General features: G+C 38.5%; 2 protein-coding genes across 3 annotated transcripts in view; one reads left to right on the forward strand and one right to left on the reverse strand.

Annotated features, from left to right (window-relative positions):
* Positions 1-12,126, reverse strand: part of TRAPPC10 (trafficking protein particle complex subunit 10) — a 61,687-nt gene extending 49,561 nt beyond the window's left edge. For both annotated transcript variants that reach the window (XM_063305305.1, XM_063305306.1), the window contains exon 1: positions 11,888-12,126. In XM_063305305.1, the coding sequence (XP_063161375.1) occupies positions 11,888-12,011 (124 nt within the window). In that variant the 5' untranslated portion in view covers positions 12,012-12,126. The remainder of the gene's footprint in view (positions 1-11,887) is intronic.
* A 134-nt stretch (positions 12,127-12,260) lies between these two features.
* LOC134498253 (tigger transposable element-derived protein 1-like) lies at positions 12,261-26,157 on the forward strand. Its single transcript, XM_063304328.1, has 3 exons — positions 12,261-12,364; positions 17,676-19,285; positions 25,957-26,157. Exons 1-3 carry the CDS (start codon positions 12,265-12,267, stop codon positions 26,155-26,157), a joined length of 1,911 nt encoding a protein of 636 aa, XP_063160398.1. The 5' UTR covers positions 12,261-12,264.
* Positions 26,158-26,376: the final 219 nt, after the last annotated feature.

Consider the following 26,376-nt stretch of genomic DNA (forward strand, 5'->3'; position numbering starts at 1 on the left):
GGTGGGGGGGGTGATCTTCAACTTCAGCGTTTGGATGATAAAACTAATTGCAGTAAGCTAAGATAAAGTTAAGACTGGTTGTATAACAACTGCACAATTTCAGCAACCTATCCAGGATACTAGAGTGCCAATCTTGGATGAATGGTAAAATGATCTATGAAGAATCTGATTCCACAAAAAGATAGGAAAAATTTCCAAAGACCCTGCCAGGTAAATGGTTTTAGGATTATAAATTTATAATCACAAAAGTAATTTATAATGTATACTTGCTAAATTCAAAAAAGTGATTTAAATCAAGCCAAATTACATCATGCAAAATGTTTGGAAGAATATAGCAAGAGACTATCTTTACCTTTAGTAGCTGCCTGAACTGAAAGTAATTTTTCCCAAGCATGAAAAATCTCACAAAGTTCTCTTTATTAAGATAAAAGCAATAATGATTTAAGAATTTCAGCAAGTGAACTATTTTCAATTTAGAAAAAATATATCTATGTGTAAATAAGGATTTCTGAATATCTTTCTCATAGCTTTAGTATGCAGAGTCCTTCCCTGACAAAGGGGACATTTGCAGCTGTGAATTATTTATACATCAGTTATCACTCTGAAAACCAACTCTTACATTCAGTGCTAGAACACTGAAAACTACAGGGGAGCAGGGCCCCTGAAATTTCCACCCATCCCAAAGTCCTAAACCTACAGAGTTCAGGGATGTATGGTGCCTTAGACTATTAGCAGAAGAGCACGGGAATTATTTTTTATCCAACCAAGAAAATTAATTTGAGGTACAAATTCTTCAAGCACATCATGATGGAACAGAATGGTTACAAACAGCAGCAGGTTTTCCTCAATAAGAGTCTTGGAGAACACTCACTAACTTGACTGAAGTTAGACATTTCAGAAGTGGATCTACAGATATGATGTTGCAATAGTTACTAAAGCATTAACTCCACATAGCCATGCACTATGAAGACCTCCTTCAAACCTTCTTAAATGATACTCTAATAAAGGGACTTGCAGCAACAGTATTCTGAACCATATCGTTGGGGCTAGGAAAAAAGTAAGAATGGAGAGAAAGGGTAATAAAGTAAAAATTTCTATATAACTGCAATGAAAACAGATAGTAAATATGAAGTGAGACATCATCATCACAGGAACAGAGTAAACATTAATTGAGGTACCCTACCTGCACTAACTCGCTGGGCCTCTGGGAAGTTCTGCACTGACATCCACTACCTTCACCACATATACTCTTTAAATTAGCAAAAAAAGGATCCTAACTTGGCATTAGGATTTTCAGGTCTAAACCATATTACAGAAGAGTAGAGAAAGTTTTTTTTTACAGATGCAAATTAATACATACTAGACAACCCGTGACCTGTTGTGTCACCATTTCAGAGAGATTTCCTTACCAGATTCCTCAATGCCTTCAACAATGGCAGAGCTTCTAATGTACTGCCTTCACTGGAAAAGTTCTTAAAAATTCAGGGAGATATTCAGAGAAGTACTGCCTTGAAAATAGCCCATGTTATTCCTATTGAACTGTATAGCTCAGTCAAACATCAGGAGTTGACCCCAGGAAATGTTTTATGACATTTTGTATTATGTCATAAAGTGTTTTATGGTAATTTTTATATCATATAATGATTTATAAAATTTGCCAAATTTCAATTCCACGGGAGTCATGGGTCCTGAGTTTTGGATGCATTCTGTAAATTAGCCCATCTGAGGTACCTTGGTTCAAAAACCTAAGGTTACAAACAAACAGACATGAGAGTTTTAGTAGTATATAGATGACTGGTACTGTGACCTGTATCTAAAAAGGGAAACTAACAGAGAAATTATATTTTTAAGAACCCACAGAAAAGGAAGGATTGAAGAATGGGGCAGTGGCTTGTATAGGGCAAGCTGCAAGTTTCTCAGCTGTGACCAGGAACAAGGAAACTAAAATAATACTGTTCATTGTTGTATGTTTTGGTGTTTATTGTATTCTATAAATTATATATTTGCAGATTTTAACTGTTCTAAGACTATATAGTTCTATATAGTAAATATAAGTATTAGGCAGAAAAGATAACAAAAACATGGAAGCTGAAAGAGGAAAAACAATTGAAGAAGAAATAGTATAAAACAAAGTAGTATAGTCAAGCTATGGTAGAATCTCTGGCAAGTACTCAGTTATGTTAAGGCAGAGATAGGCAAGCTCTGGAGCTTCATCTGGCCATTACAGCTGAAAAATTCTCATCATTTTGAGTCAGAAATAAAGCATCACGGAAACTAGTTTAAACCCTACTGTATTAATTAGTGGGTTTATTTTGATTCTTCTGATCTTATTATGAACTACTAGAGCTGTTGAAGTAGGACAGTGTAGGAATTAGCCAGCCAATCAATCAATCAATCTAACAGTTTAAAATACAACCCCCTAAAAAGGGAAAAAAAACAGTCCAGTGCACTATGCCTCTCCCCCCCATACAGGACTTACATAAGTAAGTAAATTAACAAACAAACATCCCAACCTTAATAGTTGTTTTATAGTTATCTTACCTGTACCTGACTACCTTAAGGACAGTATTTTATGGAAAAGAAGGAGTTCATCTCTTATAAATCTTCCAACTTTCCCCCTACAAAAGTCAGTGACAATCAGTTCACAATGGAAAATAATTATTGTTTGTTATCACCTTTTCTTTGCACAAAACTCCCTTAACCTATTTGTTTGAAATTTATCACAGATATCCCCTGCTATAAGGAATATATAAAATATATGATATTTCTCACCATAATAAACACAACTATAAAATTCTTCACCCTGGGCCAATTACTACTTCTCAGCCCAAATCAGCATGAAATTCTGTGGCAATCCAACCAATAAACAAAAAACCTTTGTTTCATCATAAATCAATAAGCTTCAGTGGAAGAACTAGGCAAATGCATGGAATATAACAAGCAGATCCTGCAGGACCAATCCTAAAAAAATAAACATTCCTCACTATAAGAAACATTTATACTACAGATTATCCTGTGGGCAAACAAGAAAGTTATGGACTGTCTGAAAAAAAGACAGACATGTTGCAGAAAAGATAGAGGACACAAGACAGATATAAACTACTTCTTTATAATCTCTCTCCAATATCCATCTTAAGTTATCTCTGTTGCAGAGATTTTGTAAAGTAGTCTATATTTGTTTTATTGACTAGAACAAGGCCTTTATATAGATCACGCCAGAAGCTGAAATGTATTAAGGCTAATGCGTATGCCAGAATATCTTCTTCTTCTTTGAAACTTTTATAATGAAATAGAAGCTACTGTAAGAAATGTTTCTGGTGAAACCATAGGCTTAGAATAGGAAAGGAAGTAAGACAAGGAGGAATATTGTCTCCCCATCTGATTAACTCATACAGGGTATATATTTAAAAATGGCAGGATCGAAAAGGATGACATCTGGGATCAAAACTAGCAGAAATTTGAGTTATGTAAATTACACCACTCTGTTTGCTAAAGGCAAAAAATATTTAGAAGGGCTAATTATGAAAGTGAAAAATAGAAAGTGAAAAATCAGAATTAATGTAAAATATTAAGAAAAAAACTAAAATTAATCAGCATACTTAGTGAACTTATAGTTGGCAGTAGAAAAGTGAAGTTTTGGTTTGGTTTATTTTCCTTTCCAGTTCAAGAATAGCTAAAGGATAGACAGTATACTAGAGAAAGAAAGAGATTAATTCTAGGAAAGTGGAAATAGCAAACTTTGATAAAATCATGAATGATAAAAACATTTTTAGGACAAAAATCAAACTAGTTAAATCAATGGCCTTTTTTGTGGTAATGAATGGTTCTAGACTTTGAGAAAGAGCAAAAGAAAAAAGATACCACCTTCAAATTCAGTAGCTGAAGACAGTTACCAAGAGTACTATGGATTGCAAGAAGAACTAAGCATTCAATCCTGGAAGAAATAACTGAGTGTTCCCTTGAGACAATGATCAGCAAGCAGAAACTTACCTATTTCAGACATCTGAAGCAAGCATATGATGGACTAGAAAATGACTATGCTAAACAAAGTTGAAGCAAAGTAAGACAATGGATAAGTTGAATGAACTAGATAAAAAGACTATTATTGGAATAGTTACAAGTTGAGATGGCAAACATTTGCCCATGGAGTAACCAAGAGTGGAATAAGTCTCAATGGCTAACTACCTACCTCAAAAACCCATTCACTGATTTCTATATGTGCTACCTTTGATTATATTTACATTCCTGCAAATGTCATCCTATTGATTTTCTTTTTTTAAGTTGTAGCTGTGTCCCTTTTTTCTGTATGCTGGATTATATAAAAAGGGCCTCCAAGTTTCCCAAACAACATTCAGAATTTGGTGTAGTCAAAGTAAGCTTCCTTCAGGGCAACAGAGAACATACTATTTTCAGGGCTCACGGCAAGTTCAGCAGCCCTGGTACAGCCATAATAATTATATTTCATTTTCTTCAACAATTTTGAGAACGCCATCTTCAATAACTTAAATTTATCCCTCTTTAATTGTGAATATGTGTCCTACTGGTTTTTGCCATTCAAGCTCCCAAGTTAAAAACTATACTAAAAGCAAGTTAAAATAATACATGACCAAAGGTTTTAACCAATACTGTAAGTACTCAGGCCAACACTTGTTACTTTATGATTTTAAATTGACTAGCCTCGATAGTCCTATCTGACTCTAATGGTAAAGAAGAAGGATAAAGGCTCTGGATGAAATTAAAGATTCCTTCAAGTCAACACTGACTTCAGGGACATATTCATGTAGTTTTCTCTGCAACAATATAAAAGTGGTTTGACATTGCCTTTTCAGTTATTACTACTTCCCAATCTTGCCTACAGTCATGAGATTTCTTAGTGGTCTCTCCATTCAGGTACCAACCAGGTCTGACCTTATCTAGTTTTTAGTGATCAGCCAACTAAATTAGGTCCACATTTTAACACCAACCCATTGGCAATTATTTACATTCAAATAAATCACAAATTCCTGGGCTAGAGTTAAGACATATTCTCTTTTAAATAGCCCTGTTAGCTATTACAAGACATTATTAATTCTCACTCTCTGTATACTTTTACAAGATATCCTTACAGGACAATTAAATAGGAAATAAATCCTACTAAATTCTATGTGAGTGGGAGAGCAAACAAAACACATTTTAAAAAATATTTACAGTCATATTTTATTTATCTAAAATATTTATAGCTCACCCACTATCAAAAGTATCTTTTTTATTAAGAATTTTATTAAGTTTCAAGACAAAGGTAAAAGCTACAAAAAACAAAAAACTACAGAAAAAAGAAAAAAGAACTAAAAACAATGTGAAAAGACAGGAGAAAACTTTTTTCAACATTACAGAAAGGTGTGACTTCCAACTTTTAACAGCAAGGATATAGAAAACTTTCCATAACCAATCTCTTACTCTATATTAAACCAAAACCACATTATTTCTATAAATCATTCCACTTTAGCTCATTATAAAAATCACCAAGTACAGTTACTCCCTCCCCTTATATTAAAATAAAGAGGAAAAAAATTATATAAATCTCCTAAGCAACTTTCCCCCCAAAAGATAACACTTAATTATTCCCTTCCTACCACTATTCTATACATTTCTACTATAATAAAAATCAAACTAAAAAACGCATAATTTTTTTGTCATTATACTTAATACAACAGTTTTAATAATCTTAATCTTAATAAACCCAAAAAAGAAAAACAATTCAAAACAGTAACCTTAAATCAAATCCTTAAACCATCCAAATAAACATTTTTTTATACCCTAATAATCTTAATCCAAATCCTTAAAAACAAATGACATCAATCAAACCCTAAAAACGATCCAGGTAAAGATTCTTTATCTCACTTCAAAATAAACCAAAGCATTTACATATCCCCACAATATGCACAGAGCTTTTCTCTTGAAAAAATCAAACAGCCCAACTGTCCCCCTCAAAAATTCCAACTTCTCTTCAGAAAACCTCCTATACAGAATTACCCCTTCTTTTTCATGGCATTTCAGCAAAAGGTCAATTTCACTTATTGCTTGCAGGTCCCTCTCTCCATTAATTTTCTCCAATTCCACTATCCAATCATCATCCATTCCGATGAAGAAATCCCAATCTCATTCTTAGAAGAAACATTTCTATCACTGTTGAATTCTTAAATTTCATCCACTACATCCCCAACCAGATGACACATTTTAGACCTCATATTTGCCATGATGTCCTGAATATCTTGCATAAAAGCTTGATAGGAGTCAGAAAAGATCTGTTTAAAATCTTGGTGGAAGTCAGAAAAAATCTGTTTAAAAGCTTCCATGTCTCACGCAGTAGATTATGGCATCCCCGAGGAGCTTAACCAGCGAAAGTCAAAGATATGGAAAAGTTCTGCAGTGTAAGTGTAAGTGAAAGTGAGATAAGCAGACAGTTCCCAAGGGAAAGTAGAAACAGAAAGCTGAAGGTTTAAATCAGCCGATTCAACGTGTAGGAAAATGCTAATATCTTCAAACTTAATACCAAAATAATAACAGGAAGTTGTTTACTCTAAATCCTCCTTTATATTTGGAAGGAAAACAAATTGCCATGTTAAAAAAAAGTATTTTTTTTAAAAAAGTAATCCCAAAAAAAAACAATAAGTACCAAGAGAGCCAGCATCTCCTCGCTGCAGAAAGCCTCTCTTAGGGTACACATACTTAAAAAAAAACACCATAAAGTTGGTGATTTAGAAATGGGGTGACTGGTCTTAGGGTCCCTTTAAGGCTATAGGATGGCTTGGAAAATGATGCCCCCGCCTCCCAGCTAGCTCTTACCAGTCGAACACGAAACGCTGTTTGCAATCTTCTGGCTGCAAGCAGCTGTCCAAAGGACAGATGGGGTGATTTCAGGTAATTTCCTTTATCTGGAAAACACTCCTGGGCTTCAGGAAACGTCCCTGAGCCCGAAAAAAATTGCCGTATTATCGGTTCCGCCTGCTAAGCCCGCAGGCACAGCTGCTCAGTCCACCATGTCCCCACCAGAAGCCCAAAAGGACCTTTTCTAAAAGGCTTTTGAGGGACTGATTTGAACAGAATCACCAGTACCAGAATGATTTGATTAACCTGCATTTGGGCTTATATTTAATTAACTACTGTACAACTATGTGGAATGAACATCTAGTAGAACATCAACATTTGTGGGCTCTGTTGGAGAGTATGTCTTCCCATTAAAATCCTGGCAATTGCTATAGAGTAGACAGGGTATTTCATTCTCCAGTTTAAGCCACCAGAGAAGTTTGGGCCTTGTTAGGTCATAGACTGGATTTTGATGTTGACACTCATCTATATACTACTAAAACTCCCAGGTTGGTTTGTCTGTAACCTTTAACTGGGCAAAACAGTGTGTCACAGGCAACAAGGTTTGAACCAAGGTACCTCAAATGGGCTAACTTATAGAATGCATCCAAAACCCAAGACCCATGACTCCAGTGGAATTGAAATTTGGCAAATTTTATAAAACATTTTATGACATAAAACTTATCACAAAACATTTTATGATATAATACAAAATGTCATAAAACATTTCCTGGGGTCAACTGTGCTATATGTTTGACTGTGCTATATGGTTCAATATGAATGACATGGGCTACTTTCAAGGCAGATGCATCTCTGAATATCTCCCTGAATTTTTAAGAACTTTTCCAGTGAAGGCAGTACATTAGAAGCTCTGCCATTGTTGAAGGCATTGAGGAATCTGGTAAGGAAATCTCTCTGAAATGATGACACAACGGGTCACGGGTTGTCTAGTGAATATTTAACTTCGTGAAAAAAACTTGACCCTAAAAATAGGGAGCGAAATCTTCTGTTGGAAGCTGTGGGTGGAATCTTGAATATGTACTTTAAATAAATTACTTCGTAACAACTATTTTATTTTTTTTCTCGACTTCAAATGGATTTTTGTCTTCCTAATTCACAACAATGACAATATAATAAATTCAAGTATGTTTTAATGTCCCAATATGGACTGGATTCTTTGGTAGCATCTCAAAAACCCAAGGTGTAATATATTTGATGGAGTTGATGTCTGGAATTAAACCCATGTCCTTTTCATATCAAAAGCAAAGGGACATTTTTGAAGCCAGCATTAAGGACAGTCCAAGTATTAAAGAACTGGAACACCCAATAAAGGAACATCAATGGTTGCAGGTTTTAAAAAACGCTAAATTTGCTTCACTGAATTTAAAATTAATTTTGATTCATCAAATATCTTATTTTGAGTTTACTGGACACTCCAAAGAATGTATTCAAAAGGATGAACATCATCATTTTCTCTGCTGGCAATGTAAGAAATTTCAGGAGTCATTGGTCCATATGGTTTGGTCCTGTGGATCACTGACATCTTTCTGGAACAATATTTTAATAAAAATAAACAGGTTTATGGGGATTTTCTTTTTAAAGACGTTAATGCTATGTTGTCGTTTTGGAATAAGACCATTTTCAGGCAGTTATGATTGTATTGGGCCTGGGGTGTTGCTAAGAGAATTATTTTCAGAAATGTGAAAAGTAGCAATATTCCTGATATTAAAGACTGGATTCAAGAGATGTGTGACTTAACCATTTTTTAAAAGACTATGTTTTCCTGTGGCATAGATTATTTTATAATGTTAGGCAATAATTATTTTCTGCTAAATTTAGAAATCTGTTTACATTTGATTAATATGTGACATATATTGATAGTTTCCCCCTTTTCTGATTTTTTAAGATTTTGCTTTTGTAGTTTTTCATGTATTTCTTTCCTGATTCCTTGTTTGCATTTTGTAATTTCTCTATTTCTTTCTGTAAAACTTAAATAGTAATAATAATCATCATATATGTTCTCACTGACAAAAAATTATTAACCTGTATGATTATTGTCTTTATTATGTATTTATATTTTATGCATGAACTAGAATTTATTTTGGATTTAGGTAGCAAATAAATCCCATATATAAATACAACCATGTGATATAAACACTTTAAAATATACATATTGCAAAAAATAGGAATTTAGTTGCAAAAGGTGCTATCGGATTCCTAATTTTTTTCCACCATAGACTAACACAGCTCCTACAATGTACACAATAATTGCAGTAACTGTGTAATGGGTACAGACAAGCTTCAGAGATCCTAATTACAGCAGAACACACAAGTGACTGGAATTCAATATCTTTATTTACTTGATTTGTAAACTGCCCATTCTGGAAGTCTTAACTATCTTAACTGCTAGAAAGAAAACTCAGAAGGAACATTCAGCAAAATTCTTGTGTAACACAACTCCTCTCCCCTTTGAGATTAACTAGCCTGAAGAGCTAGCTTGCTTGAGCCTTTTGGTTTTAGAGTCTTCCCACGGAAAGAAATAGAAGACACTGGGACCACTCAGATGGTCTAGGCCTTTGCAAACTGACTGATAGTTGCTGGGCTTAAAATAATATTGTGTTTTCTTTCACTGGTAGAAAGCAGAGGGTATTTTCTTTCCTTCAGGGTTGGTCCCATCTGCCTGGTTGGGAGAGAAGGAAGAAAGAAGACTGTGGCAGTAAGAAGACTGTGGCAGTAAGTACCTGTGAAAGCAATTCCTCCCGTGTGCACCCCAGACAGAGCTGGTTGGAGGGGTAGGCCCAAGGGTGGAGGGAGATCCCTCTTACACATTGACAGAGAGGCATTTATGGGATAAAAGGCATGCTTAGGGTTGTTGAAGTGAAGTCCCAAGTATGAAAACAAAAAGCCAGGAAAAAGGGCATTGCAAAACCATGATATGTAATCAAAGAAAGCCCACATATCTCTCAGTTGTAGGATACTAAAGGGGCATTCTCCCCCTTGCAGACCTTAAAGGGTTAAGGATTCCTGAAATAGCATGTATGAAGTACTTTTAACACTGTAAAGACTTCCTTCAGTATAGCTATTTCTGTGAAACAGAACTTAGTCTTTTCCAAGTTTTAAGGCTTAATATTCAACCATCAGTAAAATTCAATTTCAGTTATTAGTTTGCTGGGCTTAAAATAATACTGTCTTTTCTTTCACTGGTAGAAAGCAGAAGGTATTTTCTTCTTTCTATAATATGAACTGTGCCACCTTTTATTAAACAGAATGAAGCTAAAACTATAACAGAACTATATTGAGAAAATGCAGACTAATCTCCAATAGAAACAAACATATTCTGCTTTATGCATGTAATCAAATGCAAGGACCAGTGTTTATGTCAGGTACAATTGCTACTAAAAAGTTAATAAATATCAGCTTAAAAATAATGACAGCTAGTGCAGTAAGCAAGGAATTAATATGTTTCCACCACACATTTCCTACTTAGCATTAGGCAAGCTGATATTGTTCATCACATGTAATACAAACTAATTATTTTAATATTACAAAACTTCAGGGCTAAAATTGTAAGACTGAATACTGTGCATGAATGAAAACCTACTAGAAATGTACTTACACTGCATTTCTACAACAGCAGACTTTCTGTTCTACTGGTTTCAAAGACATATAGATGATGGAACAATATATAACTTGACTGTAAACTCCCTCACCATGGAGAATAGTATATTTATTTACAAATTGAGGATTATTTAGCCTGCTTCAAAATGGGTCTGCATTATTATGTTCATCTCTTTAAAATGAACCACCAGTAGAAAAACTGATGGTCTAAAAAACACTACAACTTGAGACTGAAAAGTGAAAAAGGCTCTTTTTTATATTTCCACCTTTTTATGTTATAATAGTTAGTTATAACATAGCCCTCCAAATAGATAGATAGAATACTTTATTGGCCAAGTATGATTAGACATACAAGGAATTTGACTTCGGTGGAAGAGCTCTCAATATATTTACATAACATCAAAAATAAATAGTAAAGGAATAATGTTATTTACTAACATTATTAACTATACAATCAAGAAAAAAAATTGAAGGAAATAATACTACAGCTATTAACTGACATACACTGATATTTAAAAGGAGAACTAAGGGACAGTATACTGCATCTGTTGTCTAACACATGTTCACATTTAACAGAGCATTACCAGTCACATGATAGTATATAGTAAGCCAATTAGGATAACCTCAAGCATTTCTTAGGACACCAGCCTATTACTTTTATATGTGCAGAAACAATTATGCTAATAACTAGCAAAGAGCAAAAGGCTTGATTATGCAAATTGCCCAGAGCTGCATACACCATACAACTGTGAGATTTTGGAACCAATGAATTCTCTGCTTTACATCGGAGTTTCCCAAACCCAGACTTCCACAGAGTTCCTTTGGGCAACTCCTTTCTATCAAATCCACTTTTCCTAGGTTTGTTTTATTTTGAGAGGAAAGGTGAAACTGGGATGAATATAGTACAATGTCCATGGGTGTGGGATTCGTTTGAACTACAGGAGACAGCCAACATGATACATATCCATTCTTCTAGCTGTTCCTCCCTCCTATGAAAGAGACACGTGTGGAATCGTTTGACATCCAAGTACAGTAAGTGCTAATAGATTTCTCCCCAAGAAGTGCCTCCCGTGTTGAATGTTTGAACAAGCACTGAAGAGAAAGAGGCTCAGCACGGGTTGCCCTCGTGCATCGTCGGTGCCGTAAGCCGAGCCTCGGTGGTGTAGGCTGAAGTAGACCTCGGGTCTCCGGTTAACCCCACGAGGGTGACCCGACACCTCGCAAGACACCCGCAGCTAAACCACCAGGCAGTAACACCCGACACAGTCGCGCCTTCCCCCCGCGCAATAAATAAGCCTTTCCCGGCGCCAAGGGTTCCCGCCCCTCGCCGGCGACCCTGGGCGGGGGATGCACGGAACGGCCCTGCCGCAGACTCGCCCCCGACTATCCAGCCGCCGCTCTGCCTCACTCTCAGCTCACTCACAGGTAACGATGGGCTTGTTCTCCATCGTGTAGATAACCGGCGGCGTCTCCACCGCTCCCCTGTCTTCTGCCAGCGCCCCTTGAGTGGCCGCTATGACTGCTACCGCCACCGGCGCGAGTTCCATGGAGGGGCAGTGCGCTCAGCCCCGGATCTTTCTGCTCCACGCCATAAATCCGCCGCGCCGCACCTTTCCTCTGCCCGCACTCCTGCCGCCTCCGGCGAAAAGACCCGCCTGAACCCCTCCCCTCCACTCCACTCCACTCCAACCCCCAGCCAGCCCCCTCGTGCGCTAGTCTCTCGGCTCGAAGAGCGTTCCAGCTTCATCCGCTTCCTGTATCACCGACCAGCATTACCCCTTCCGGCAAAGGGAGAAGCGGATGTTAAAGGGGAGGAGAGAGTCCGCCGTGACCTCCGATTACATTTTTTTAAAAGGGGAGTGCGCAGTGGAAAGGAAAGGAAGGGCAGGGAGAAGATCAGGTAAGGCGGGGGCGGGGGCGGGGGCGGGGGGCGGGGGGCGGGGGTCTGGTATGTCAGTTCGTAGGAAGGTTTGTTTGCAAAGGGAGGCGGTAGAACTATAGATATTTTGCTGGAGAAGGAATATTAGTGCACCTTCTTAATTTCATCCTGGCAAATGGGGGCATAAGATGCACGCCGGCAGAGTATTGTTGCGCTTGTTGTTATGTAAAATAAAATTTAAAAATAGGTCACATTTCACAGTGGTGAATATTTTTATTTATTTACAGTATTTCTATAACTCCTGATGTACCATTTTAGACCGTATACAGGTAATCCTGGCTTACCAACTGCCTTGTGCTGTTGGTAAGTTATCACGGTGCTAAAAGAAAATACCTTTGTGACTAAGGAACACATTTAGGATGGTTGCAGCATCCCTCAGTCAAGTGATCGCCATTCATGTACTTTACAACCAATGCGCATTTCACTTCTGACAAGCAGAATTAATATTAAGTACTGTTGTTGTTGTTTACTCGTTTAGTCGCTTCCGACTCTTCGTGACTTCATGGACCAGCCCACGCCAGAGCTTCCTGTCGGTCGTCAACTCCCCCAGGGACGAGTCCGTCACCTCTAGAATATCATCCATCCATCTTGCCCTTGGTCGGCCCCTCTTCCTTTTGCCTTCCACTCTCCCTAGCATCAGCATCTTCTCCAGGGTGTCCTGTCTTCTCATTATGTGGCCAGAGTATTTCAGTTTTGCCTTTAAAATCATTCCCTCAAATGAGCAGTCTGGCTTTATTTCCTGGAGGATGGACTGGTTGGATCTTCTTGCAGTCCAAGGCACTCTCAGAATTTTCCTCCAACACCACAGTTCAAAAGCATCGATCTTCCTTCGCTCATCCTTCCTTATGGTCCAGCTCTCACAGCCATATGTTACTACAGGGAACACCATTGCTTTAACTATGCGGGCCTTTGTTGTCAGTGTGATGTCTCTGCTCTTAACTATTTTATCGAGATTTGTCATTGCTCTTCTCCCAAGGATTAAGCGTCTTCTGATTTCCTGACTGCAGTCAGCATCTGCAGTAATCTTTGCACCTAGGAATACAAAGTCTTTCACTGCTTCTACATTTTCTCCCTCTATTTGCCAGTTATCAATCAAGCTGGTTGCCATAATCTTGGTTTTTTTGAGGTTTAGCTGCAAACCAGCTTTTGCACTTTCTTCTTTCACCTTCATCATAAGGCTCCTCAGTTCCTCTTCACTTTCAGCCATCAAAGTGGTATCATCTGCATATCTGAGATTGTTAATGTTTCTTCCAGCAATTTTAACTCCAGCCTTGGATTCCTCAAGGCCAGCTTGTCGCATGATGTGTTCTGCATACAAGTTGAATAGGTAGGGTGAGAGTATACAGCTCTGCCGTACTCCTTTCCCAATCTTAAACCAGTCCGTTGTTCCGTGGTCTGTTCTTACTGTTGCTACTTGGTCGTTATACAGATTCTTCAGGAGGCAGACAAGATGACTTGGTATCCCCATACCACTAAGAACTTGCCACAATTTGTTATGGTCCACACAGTCAAACACTTTAGAATAGTCAATAAAACAGAAATAGATGTTTTTCTGAAACTCCCTGGCTTTTTCCATTATCCAGCGGATATTGGCAATTTGGTCTATAGTTCCTCTGCCTTTTCTAAACCCAGCTTGTACATCTGGCAATTCTCGCTCCATGAACTGCTGAAGTCTACCTTGCAGGATCTTGAGCATTACCTTACTGGCATGTGAAATGAGTGCCACTGTTCGATAGTTTGAACATTCTTTAGTGTTCCCCTTTTTTGGTATGGGGATATAAGTTGATTTTTTCCAGTCTGATGGCCATTCTTGTGTTTTCCAAATTTGCTGGCATATAGCATGCATTACCTTGACAGCATCATCTTGCAAGGTTTTGAACAGTTCAGCTGGGATGCCGTCGTCTCCTGCTGCCTTGTTATTAGCAATGCTTCTTAAGGCCCACTCAACCTCACTCTTCAGGATGTCTGGCTCTAGCTCACTGACCACACCCTCAAAGCTATCCCCAATATTGTTATCCTTCCTATACAGGTCTTCTGTATATTCTTGCCACCTTTTCTTGATCTCTTCTTCTTCTGTTAGGTCCTTGCCATCTTTCTTTTTGATCATGCCCATTTTTGCCTGGAATTTACCTCCAATGTTTCTAATTTTCTGGAAGAGGTCTCTTGTCCTTCCTATTCTATTGTCTTCTTCCACTTCCGCGCATTGCTTGTTTAAAAATAATTCCTTATCTCTTCTGGCTAAGCTCTGGAATTTTGCATTTAATTGGGCATATCTCCCCCTATCACTGTTGCCTTTTGCTTTCCTTCTTTCTTGGGCTACTTCTAGTGTCTCAGCAGACAGCCATTTTGCCTTCTTGGTTTTCTCTTTCTTTGGGATGTATTTTGTTGCCGCCTCCTGAACAATGCTGCCAACTTCTGTCCAGAGTTCTTCCAGGACCCTATCTACTAAGTCCAGTCCCTTAAATCTATTCTTCACCTCCACTGCATATTCCTTAGGAATGTTATTGAGCTCATATCTAGCTGATCTGTGGGTCTTCCCTAATCTCTTTAGTCTGATCCTAAATTGTGCAAGAAGAAGTTCGTGATCTGAACTGCAGTCAGCTCCAGGCCTTGTTTTTACCGACTGTACAGATGTCCGCCACCTTTGGCTGCAAAGGATGTAATCAATCTGATTTCGGTGTTGTCCATCTGGTGAAGTCCATGTATAAAGCCGTCTCTTAGGTTGTTGGAAGAGAGTGTTTGTTATGCAGAGTGAATTTTCTTGGCAAAATTCTATCAGCCTATGTCCTGCTTCATTTTGTTCTCCCAGGCAATACTTACCTGTAATTCGAGGTGTCATTTGACTGCCCACCTTAGCATTCCAGTCTCCCGTGATGAAAATAACATCTCTTTTAGGTGTGTTGTCCAGTAGGTGCTGCAGATCCTCATAGAACTGCTCTACTTCAGCTTCTTCAGCATTTGTGGTTGGGGAGTATATTTGGATCACTGTGATGTTAGATGGCTTGCCCTGAATTCAAATTGAGATCATTCTGTCGTTTTTTGGGTTGTATCCAAGCACTGCTTTAGCCACTTTACTATTAATTATGAAGGCTACTCCATTTCTTCTGTGGTCCTCTTGTCCACAGTAGTAGATCTGGTGGTCATTTGATGTGAAGTGGCCCATTCCAGTCCATTTCAGTTCACTGACGCCCAGAATGTCTATCTTTAATCTTGACATCTCACCAATAACCACATCCAATTTGCCCTGGCTCATAGATCTTACATTCCAGGTTCCAATGGTGTGTTGATCCTTAGAACATCGGATTCGCCGTTCACCACCAGCACCGTCGGCCGCTAGCCGTCCTTTCGGCTTTGAGCTAGCTGCGTCATCACGTCTGGGGCTAGTTGAGCTCATCCTCTGTTCCTCCCCAGTAGCATTTTGACCATCTTCCGACCTGGGGGTCTCATCTTCCAATGGTATACCAACATATCTCTGGTTGTACTGATCCATTTAGTTTTCACGGCAAGAATACTGGGGTGGGTTGCCGTTACCTTCCCCAGGGATCGCATTTAGTCTGACCTCTCTGTCATGACCTTCCCGTCTTGGGTGGCCCTTCACGGTTTAGCTCATGGCATCATTGAGGTGCTCCAGCACCACGACAAGGTAACGATCCTTTGCTGAAGATTAAGTTTTGTAGTTCTTCTAAATACAGATGGAAGTATTTTAAAGGTACGAGGTAAATTACAACACTAATTTTAACCATTGTTTTGAGAGTGAACTAGCTTATCTAAAACAAACATGCATTTGGCTGAATGCTCTTATACAGTAACAGGTAGTCCTTGCTTAGTGACCACAATTGTGACCAGCAACTCAGTCATTAAGTGACACAGTCACTAAGCGGAAAATCGCATGACTGTAACTGGGCTTATGACCTTACTTCCCCTTCAGTCATTAAGTGAAGCAATGCGGTCACTAAGCAGAAAATCATGTGACCACGACTTACGTTTTACTTCCACCTTCCATACTGTACAGTATTAATTCTGCTTGTCACAAGTGAAAATGTGTGCCGGTTGCAAAGTCCGGAAATGGCGATCACATGACTGAGGGATGCTGCGACAGTAGTAAATGAAAGGATTGGTCACAAAGTTATATTTTTAGCACTATCATAAGTTTGAATGATCACTGCATGAGGCAGTCAGTAAGCAAGGACTACCTGTGCATACTGCATTCAGTGATACCTGCCTATGAGTTTGATATGTTCAGGCAGTTTCTACATTTAAGGTGCAGGTGAGATACCCAACTTTTTATCTCTATGAAAGCAGCATATTTTGGAATAATAAAGTTTTTCAAGTTTGATTACTGTAATACAGTAAAAAAAACCCTGCTTTCTTCAACAGCTGAATCCAGAAAAAAAATAACCTGCTTCCTAATGCTTGGGTAGGGTCCTTTCTTTCTTTCTTTCTTTCTTTCTTTCTTTCTTTCTTTCTTTCTTTCTTTCTTTCTCTCTCTCTCTCTCTCTCTCTCTCTCTCTCTCTCTCTCTCTCTCTCTCTCTCTCTCTCTTTCTTTCTTTCTTTCTTTCTTTCTTCTCCTTCCACATCTCAATCTACTTTTCTTCCCTCTTTCCCCTTCCCTTCCCAATGTAACTATCCTTCTTCCAACTTCTTTTTTGTTGTTTCTGCTGCAAGGAGGGAGGGAGCTATATATTCTCTCAGTGTGCACTCTTTTTTCTCCATGCATGGCAATGATTTGTATGTGAGAGGGAAGATGACTGGAAGATGGCAGATTCCAACCTAAGGTTAAAATACTGGTGAAGCAATATTGCTGTATGAGTTATTATTTATCTGTTCCCTAAACTCCTGACCTTCAACTTTGCAAACAATTGTTGACTTCCTGTGAACCCTGGCTTTTCCTCACAAATGGACTGTATATGGAGTCTGACCTTCACAGTTCATTCTCGCCAATTGTCAAGAATCAGATTCAATCTTGCACATGCTGTACACTAATAAAAAAAAGTGACCATGAAGAGGAGTGGAGCAGGGGAGAGCCAGTTAAGAACAAAAACTGTATAAACACATATTTAATATAGTAAATAAATGAATTTAAAATATGTTGCTGCTAGCAGTGATCACATGCTTTTATCAAGGGAATGAAATCTTTAACAGACAAGGAAAACATATACTACTGCTTCCCCCCGCCCCCAATACTGAAGATAACTTGTTCTGAACAAATCAAACTATTTTTTTGAGTATCTCTCTATCTCTACATCTCTCTATCTCTCTCTCTGTCTACAGTACTTTGCAACTGGCTCTTATTTTTGCTTGCGATGTCTTCAAAGGGAAAGAGAAAGAGCTCCATTTCAGCTAAAGAAAGAAGCAAGAAGCAAAGGAAAGCCATCGATCTTGATTTGAAGATGAAGATCATCAAAGCGTATGACACCGGAAAGAAGGTGAATATTATAGCACAAGAAGAAGGGCTGGCCCATTCCACCATCTCCTCTATTTTGAAGGATAGGGAAAGAATCAGAGAGGCGATGAAAGGTTCACCAGGAACAAAAGCAGTTATAACAAGACAGCGGAAGGGGCTCATCCACGAAATGGAAAACCTCCTTATACTTTGGATCGAAGATCAGGTACAAAAGAGGATGCCAATTAGCCTTCTTCTCATTCAGGGTAAGGCACGCAGCATTTTCGAAATGCTCAAGGGACGAGCAGGTGAGGAGTGCACCGAAACATTCACTGCCAGCCGTGGCTGGTTTATGCGGTTTCAGCGAAGATTTAATTACCACAGCACACGCAAGTCACGTAAAGCTGCAAGCACTGATGAAGCTGCCAAACATTTTCTGGATGAACTTGATGATATTGTTGCAAAAGGGAACTATTTGCCTGAACAGATATTCAATGTGGACCAAACCTGGTTATTCTGGAAAAAAATGCCAGAGCGGACCTATATACACAAAGAGGCCAAAGCAATGCCTGGATATAAAGCATTTAAGGACAGAGTAACCTTGCTGTTGGGTGGAAATGTCTCCGGATTCAAGCTGAAGCCATTTATGATCCACAAATCGGAGAATCACAGTGCATTCAAAAACATATGCAAACACACACTGCCCGTTTATTACCGATCCAATCAGAAGGCTTGGATGACACAAGTCCTCTTTGAGGATTGGTGTATGAATTGTTTCATACCCCAAGTAAAAGAATATTGCTCGCAAAACAGAATTCCTTTTAAAATTCTCCTCCTCCTTGACAACAAACCTGGACATTCCCCGCATCTCAACAGTCTCTACCCGGATGTAAAGGTAGTTTATCTACCCAAAAACACCACCTCTCTCCTACAGCCTATGGACCAGGGAGCTATCACAATATTCAAGGCGTACTATTTACGTGCAGTGTTTGCCAAAGCCATAGCTGCAATGGAGGATAAGACGACACTGCGTGAGTTTTGGAAAGGCTACAATATCCTCCATTGCATCAAAAACATCACAGCAGCATGGCAGGATGTCACTGTGAAATGCATGCAAGGGATTTGGAAAAAGTGTTTAAAATGTTTTGCTGTTCTTGTAAACAATTTTCAAGGATTTGACCATAACAAAGATATGGATGAAATAAATAAGGAAATTTTGACACTCATGAAATCCCTTGATTTAGAGGTTGATGCTGAAGATGTGAAAAGTTTGATAGCCTACACTGAGGGAGAGCTTTCAAATGAAGATTTAATCGAACTGAAAGAAGAATTGGAAGCACGAGGGGCTGTGGAAGAGGAGGAGGAGGAGGAACCAGAAGAAGAACCGGAGGCGGAGGAAGAGGAAGAGGAAGAGGAGGAGGAGGAACCAGAAGAAGAACCTGAAGAAGAACCAGAGGAGGAGGAAGAGGAGGAGGAGGAACCAGAAGAAGAACCGGAGGCGGAGGAAGAGGAAGAGGAGGAGGAAGAGGAGGAGGAGGAACCAGAAGAAGAACCAGAAGAAGATCTGGAGGAGGAGGAGGAGGAGAAAAATGTAGAACTTCAGCCAAAAAAGTTCAATGTGAAAACATTGGCTGGTGTTTTCTCAGACATTAACAAAAGTTTATCAAAATTAGAAAGTATGGATCCAAATGTAGAACGTTTTAGAAAGGTACATCGGGAAATGCATGAAATCTTGAAGTGTTACCGGGAAATATATGAAGAAAAAAAGAAAAAAACAGTGCAAACCAAGCTTAGTGGGTTCTTTAAGAAAGTTACTCCTTCCTCAGTGCTACTTCCTTCCCCATCGCCCTCCCCATCCACAGGAATAGAAGACCCAGACGATCCTCAGCCATCAGCCAGTGATGCCAAAGTATCCAGCGTTTCCAAAAACACAGAAAAAGACTACAGTAATCTTTTGAAGGACTTATATTGATGTTTACAGATGCCATACCGTAATTATAAAATCTCATTTTGTACTCATTTGGTTAAAAATGTTCAGTTCATTGAAGGATAAAAGAAATTGAGTATGGAAGGTGGAAGTAAAATCGTAAGTTGTGGTCATGTGATTTTTCACTTAGCAACCACTTCACTTAACAACCAAAGGGGAAGTACTGCAAAATCATAAACCCATGATTTGTGGTCCCATGATTTTCCACTTAGTGACCAAGTTGCCAATCCCAATTGTGGTTGCTAAACAAGGACTACCTGTATATTAAAATGTTCTGAACAATTTTAAATGAAATAAACTATATAAAGCAATAAAATGCACTAAAATTTCTAGTTGTGATTTTATTTAAACTGAGAAAATAGCTTTATAAATGAATGATAATTAATGAGATCCAGAGAATTTAGTTGGAAGATTGCAGGATTTGGGGGCTTCTATACAAAATGCACAACAGTTTTATTTTTGCAGCAATGTCTTGAAATCATATCATACCCAAGATTAGTGGTTATCACTAATATCAGACACAAAGCATTTTCATGCTTGTAGCCCATGACTTGGGCAATTTGAAAGATGGCTAAATCCTTCCACATGAGCATCTGCTTACACTCACAAACTTTTTCCACACATGTTAAAGAGAGCAATTAGTGTTTTTTCCCACCCACAGTTGATGTTTAGTGAGGGGAAACAAAGTCACAGGAACCCACCAATCCCTTTCCTTTAATACCTCACATCAAAATCAGGACAGCACCACCGGTTATTTTCTTTCCTGTGGCAGAACTCAGTAGAACCAATTGAATCTAGCATACTTTTCTGCTGACTCAGGGGGAGGAGGAATGCATATTAACATGGCTGTGAGGAAGAGCCCATCTTTTGGAGTAAAATATGCATAGGATTTTGTTGTAACTGTTATATTGCTGAATTGTCTTTTATTTTTGTTTTTTAAAGATTATACTGAGATTTTAGTGTATACTATCTTGGGGGAAGACTGTTTTTTTTAAAAAAATTAAAAAGTAGCTGAAAAACTGCAGCTGCATTTTTCATGATGATGCATTTGTGATGAGCTTGACCAGGAGAGGAAGTAACAATATTAGAACAATTCTGTAACATGGACACATTAATTGATGTGGTTAAATCACACAGAAGTCCTTTCACAAAAGCCAATATAGAAAACACTCATCTTGCAAATGCATGCAGCTATTTCTCCAGATACTGCTTCTCCCAGTGTTGCTGGATTTTTTTGCTAAAGTTTTACAATATACACTTGCCAAAAGTATTGGTACCCCTCCACTTTTTCCTAAAGAACCACAATTGGCCATGAAATAAATTGAAACTGATATAAATAAATGGCATCTACCATTCTTTATTCCATAGTCCCTAGGGCAGATGCTTTGCTTTTGATGTATGACTTAACATATTCTTGTAAATAATAAATAAAAATGGCATGGACATAATTATTAGTACACATTAGAAGTTAAAAGACATTATTGGATTTTAGTGGTCTGTCAAGCAGTATCAGAGATGTCTTCGATCTCATAATCAGTTATTCAGCCTATTTGAATGGAGAAAAGTACTTTGGCATTTTGTGTCATTCTGTGCAACACACTGAACATGGACAAGAAAAGCAGAGAGTTGTCTGACGAGAAAAGGAAGAAGGTGGTAGCTAAGCATAATAAAGGGAAAGGCTAGAAAACTGTTTCCAATGAGCTTTATGTTCCTGTGAGCATGGTTGCTAATATTATCAAGAAGCTTAAGGTCCACAGGACTGTAGCCAACCTCTCTGGACATGGCCACAAGAGGAAGACTGACCCCAGGTTGAACCGAAGGATAGTTCAAATGCTGGAGAAAGAACCAAAGAAAACTTCAAAACATCCTAGCTGACCTCCAAGATCAAGATACAACGATTTCAGGTTGCACCATCCATCGCTTTCTGACTGAAAGTGGCCTCTATGGTAGAAGACTCAGGAAGACCCCACTTCTGAAAAAGGCTAGAGAAGGTCCTTCTACATGGAAAATGGAAGCTCTACCGGACAAAAAAACCAGACTGAGTGTGCTACTGTATAATCCATCAAAAATGGTTTATTGAAATGGATCTTATTTGATGCAGGCAGATAGGTTTGGCTAGTGGCTTAGAAACACAGAATTATTTTGGCACACATCAATGTCCCATATGCAGCCCCTCTGTCTAACATAGACACTTAATCAGCCTGACTTTACTGTGACTCTCTAAAGCAGATAAACATTTATGCTTGATTCATAGCCTGGTAAACTATAATGTGCTTTCTCTGGTTTGGTTTAGCACATTGTGCTAATCAGCCATTTTGGCATGTAGATCTTGCCTTTTTTGTATGAACCCAAATAATTCCTGTTTACAGTATATAATAAGCCATATAAAACAAATTGTGAGATGTAAACCTATCTTTAGTAGTTAATGCAAAAAATGTTAACTACTCAATAGCTTCTTTACTTTTAAGTAAGTCCCCATAAAGTGTGGAGATTATAATCAGAACATGGAAATAATTTTCCAAGAATAATTTATTATTTTGTTGAAGCAAGTTCTGAAGAAAAGCAGCTACTGGCAATGAGAATTTAGATGGAAGAATTTCAATGAAACTAGCAGAATTTTTCTGAGAAATTGTAGAAAATAAGTAGTTCAGGTTTACAATTATAGTTTTATAACCTGACACAATAGGGAAGTTTGAAGTATTGCAGATTATCACTGCAGGAAACAGCAGTGGGGGAAAAGGGAAGCTGAAGTAAAAAGTAAGCACAATTGTGGTCACATGATTTTCCACTTAGCAACCATATCACTTAGCGACCAAGTTGCTAGTCCCAACTATGGTTGCTAAACAAGAACTAGCTGTAGCTTTTCGTGACTACCAGGCAGCTCACCCACCTTGTGAATCAACTGCCCAGCAGCTTTTGACAGCAGTTCCAAGCAAGTCTGCTTGGCAGTTGACCATCAGAGGTGTGGTTGTCAGATGGTTTCCCACCAGCTAGTGAAGTTTAGAAAGTGGAGGGGAGCAAAGCAGACAGTTTAATCAATGCCCTGCACAGCTGAAATCAAGACATCATAATCCAGCAGCAAAACAGAACAGAGTTTATAGAGGAAGGGTAGGGAGAGGCAGTAGGGACAGGAAATGTTATGTTGGTACAATTTTTTGCCAGCTCTCTGATGGTTGGCTAATATTTTAACTGAGCTGCAGAGAAAGGCTTAAGAATCATGAAGGCTGTCATATTTTGCACATTTATTTTGGAGTGTTTGTGTCATTTATTTATGAACAAGGATGCATGGGAATATAAATAGCAAAGACTGCTCTTTGGATCCAGTCTTGAATGGAACAAGCCTCCACTGATACGGTGCATCTGTAAAAGGAAGCAGCTGTCAAGGAAAGACCATAAAGAGGGCTACATTTGTTGATTCAGGCCACAGGCCTATCTGTTCCAGCATTCTCTGCACGCTGGCCAGCAAAGGTCCTTGGAAACTCCAAACAGGTTGCCAGCAGTATAATAGGAAGTGCGCAGTCTCTCCTGTCCTGTCCCCATGGTTGGAATGAAGGTGTTTCTTCTCCATTACATGCACAGTGGCCAACGCAACTATGAGTTGGAAGTCCATGTAATGCCGTGTCAGGCACCCTTCTGTAACCCGAGCTGCACATGTATATGTACAGTATTTCTCTACTGGCTTCTAGTCTTTTCAGCTCCCCATGTCAATAAGGATAAATGTTGGCCAGCATTCCAGAATCATGTTTCTGTGCTATATAAGATGTTGCTGTCTGGATCATGGTGCTGCCTTAATTATGTCATCTGATTTCAAATTTTCATACCCAGGGAATGCTGTCCTTTCTCTGGTTTTGCAAGCCCTTGTTCTCTTGTGAAGGCTATCCAATCCATGCTGTTTGAGGACAGTAAATCCATGGTTTTTAATATGGAATGCTCAACATACAAGTAGTAATCCATGTAAATCTTCTATTTGTTTATTCATTTATTTCAGAGTGGCTTTTTATGCTTTAGTTCTTTCATTTTTCTATGTGCTATTAATAATACCTGCTTGGATTTAAATACTTTAGCTCAAAACTGTCCCATGTTCCTGAACATTTTCTACAGTACTGATCTGAGAAAGAAAAAAAATGCATTTTAAGAGAGAGAGGAGGGTTACAAACCTTAGTATGCATTACATTTTTCTGAGATTGTTTCTCTTTTGCTTTGAGGCAGCAGGTAGGAAGATTGTATACAATGAAAATTCAACTGGGTTAAGCTAATTATTGATTGTATTGGAAATATATGAGGTATTAGTACTATTAAAGGCAGACAGATGAAATAAAAATCCTCTTTATGCCCCTTCAGCTATCAGAAACCTCAAAGATAATAGCAGACCAACCTCAAAGCTGGCTTTCCCAGGATCTCACAGTCCATATTTAGGTGTGATTTAGAGAATATGTACCTCTTAATTCATCAATTCTGTTGATTTGAGAAAATACAATTTGGATGGATGGACGGATATATTTTCCCAGGCATTGGCATATAGTTTGTGTCAAGGACATTTCACAGATAAAGAGATAATGGATAAAGAAGATACACCTGACCATGCCAGTCTAACTCCATACACCAGATGGTTAACCTTGAGATTGAGGATTTAAGATAAATCAGGCTGTGCTAAAATACCTTGTACAAAACAAGAGCATAAGAAATAAGTTTACCCATAAATCCATAAACCACGGGTAGACAAAGAGGAAAACATGCACATACAAAGAGGGATGTTCTCCAGAGAGTCCTTGCTTTTCTTCTGTGATTTCTACTATAGTTCCTTAAAGAGGGCTTGTTCTGGGAGTCAAATTGCTATTAATTGTTAGTTCTCTCTAAAGGAGATGTGCATGCCTTTTCCAAGTGAGCCTATACATTTTTAAATCTTTATAACTGAAACTTGCATTAAATGATATGTTTTGCTATTTCTATTTCTGCTAGTTCTTGTATTCAGGCCTGAATGTTGATGTTTTCTATACAGTAACTTAAATGACACCCTCTGCTTACAAGATGGAAGTATTATCAGCAGGAGTGGGATTTCTCCAAGGTTTGCAGAATTATTATTTTTTTAAATAGAGAGTCTCTGGAACAGCCCATTGGGGACTGAGTGAAATGACAACAGAATACCAGGAAGGGGGAGGCAGATAAGAAACTGAATGGAGAGCTATGGAGGAGGCATACTGTAATTGAATTAATGCAACAGTGAACAGGACCAACCTATACTGGGGCATTTCATTGTAAATCCTACGTGCAAGTGTATATTTTGAATTTGTGGGTAAAGGAAATTGATTGAGGAGAAAGAACTGGATGAGAAAGAATGTTCTGGCTGGGTATTGAGAGTGCTGCCAAGCAGCATTTTAGCATAAGCCTATTACCTTGATCTCTGATCAGAATGACCCAAGCATTCCAAATGAATTATGAATGAATAAAACCATTATGAAAACCATTATAATTGGTTATATAATATAATAATTTATATAATAAAACCATTATGAAAACAATACAAACTCCCTTTTTGTGTTTATTTTAATTCTGTTCTAAAAAGATGGTACTGTATATGTGGCTCCAGATTTCAAGGAGAAAGTGAGAAAAGGAAGAAGGAAAACAGTTTAAAAGCACACTACATTAAGTTAGAATGGTTGGTGCTCCCCCAAGCCTCTTTCTCTATCACCACCTCAATTTGCCTTAACAGCTAAGATATGAATAAACAATTAAGTCTGTCTCCCTGATCTATCACATCCCAGCACCTAAATCTAAGGAAGACTGACCTAAGGATTTTGCCATGAATGAACTGTTACACTCATGTCCTGGAGGTTTGCTTGCTGGCTGATGTGGCTCCATAGTTATCTTTGATTTATCTTCCTCCTTGAGATCTTTAAGAGAAAGAAGAAAATGTAAAGACCCCTCTGAGTTGAGCTGTAGTCTTTTCTATTATTCACGTCACTTTGACCTTTAAAACAGTCTCTAATACAGTAGTAAGAGATTTATATGAAATGAAAGCCTGTTTGTGGCAGCGTATAGCTTCAGCCAAATAACTGGAAGTGAAGATAGGAACTGCATATGTATCCTGAAAGTCCCCATTAAAACCCTACATGGCACAGGGCCGCATGATTTGAAGGATCACCTATCTCTGATTATGTGTAACGATCTGCTCATTCTACTAGGTCCAGCAGGATGGGCCTGTTGCAGGTCCCATCTATGAAGCAGTGTCATCTAAGAGGATCCAGAAGAGGTCCCTTCTCTATCATGAGCCCTGCCCTCTGGAACAGTCTGGACTGCTGGAGAGTCTGGACACCTGGCTTCCCCATAGGCAGCAGCCCCAAAGGCACCATTCAGGCACTATGCAAGCTCCTTATTGCTCTTGAAACAGTGCTAGACCTGCTTTTTGAGCACAAGTTTACAATGCTAGTCTTCTGCTGGACAGGTCAATTTAAACCCAGAAAAAGAACTGGGTTCTGCCAGCGCTATCCCAACTGAGTTTATTACAGATTTTCCACTGATTCTGTCAATGAAGGGGTTCACGTGGCTGTGTTTTTCATTATTTTTATTAACTTGGCAGTTTTATTAACGGCAGTGCCATTTTG

This window comes from Candoia aspera, chromosome 5 (genome assembly GCF_035149785.1).
Source record: "Candoia aspera isolate rCanAsp1 chromosome 5, rCanAsp1.hap2, whole genome shotgun sequence".
Classification (NCBI taxonomy): domain Eukaryota; kingdom Metazoa; phylum Chordata; class Lepidosauria; order Squamata; family Boidae; genus Candoia; species Candoia aspera.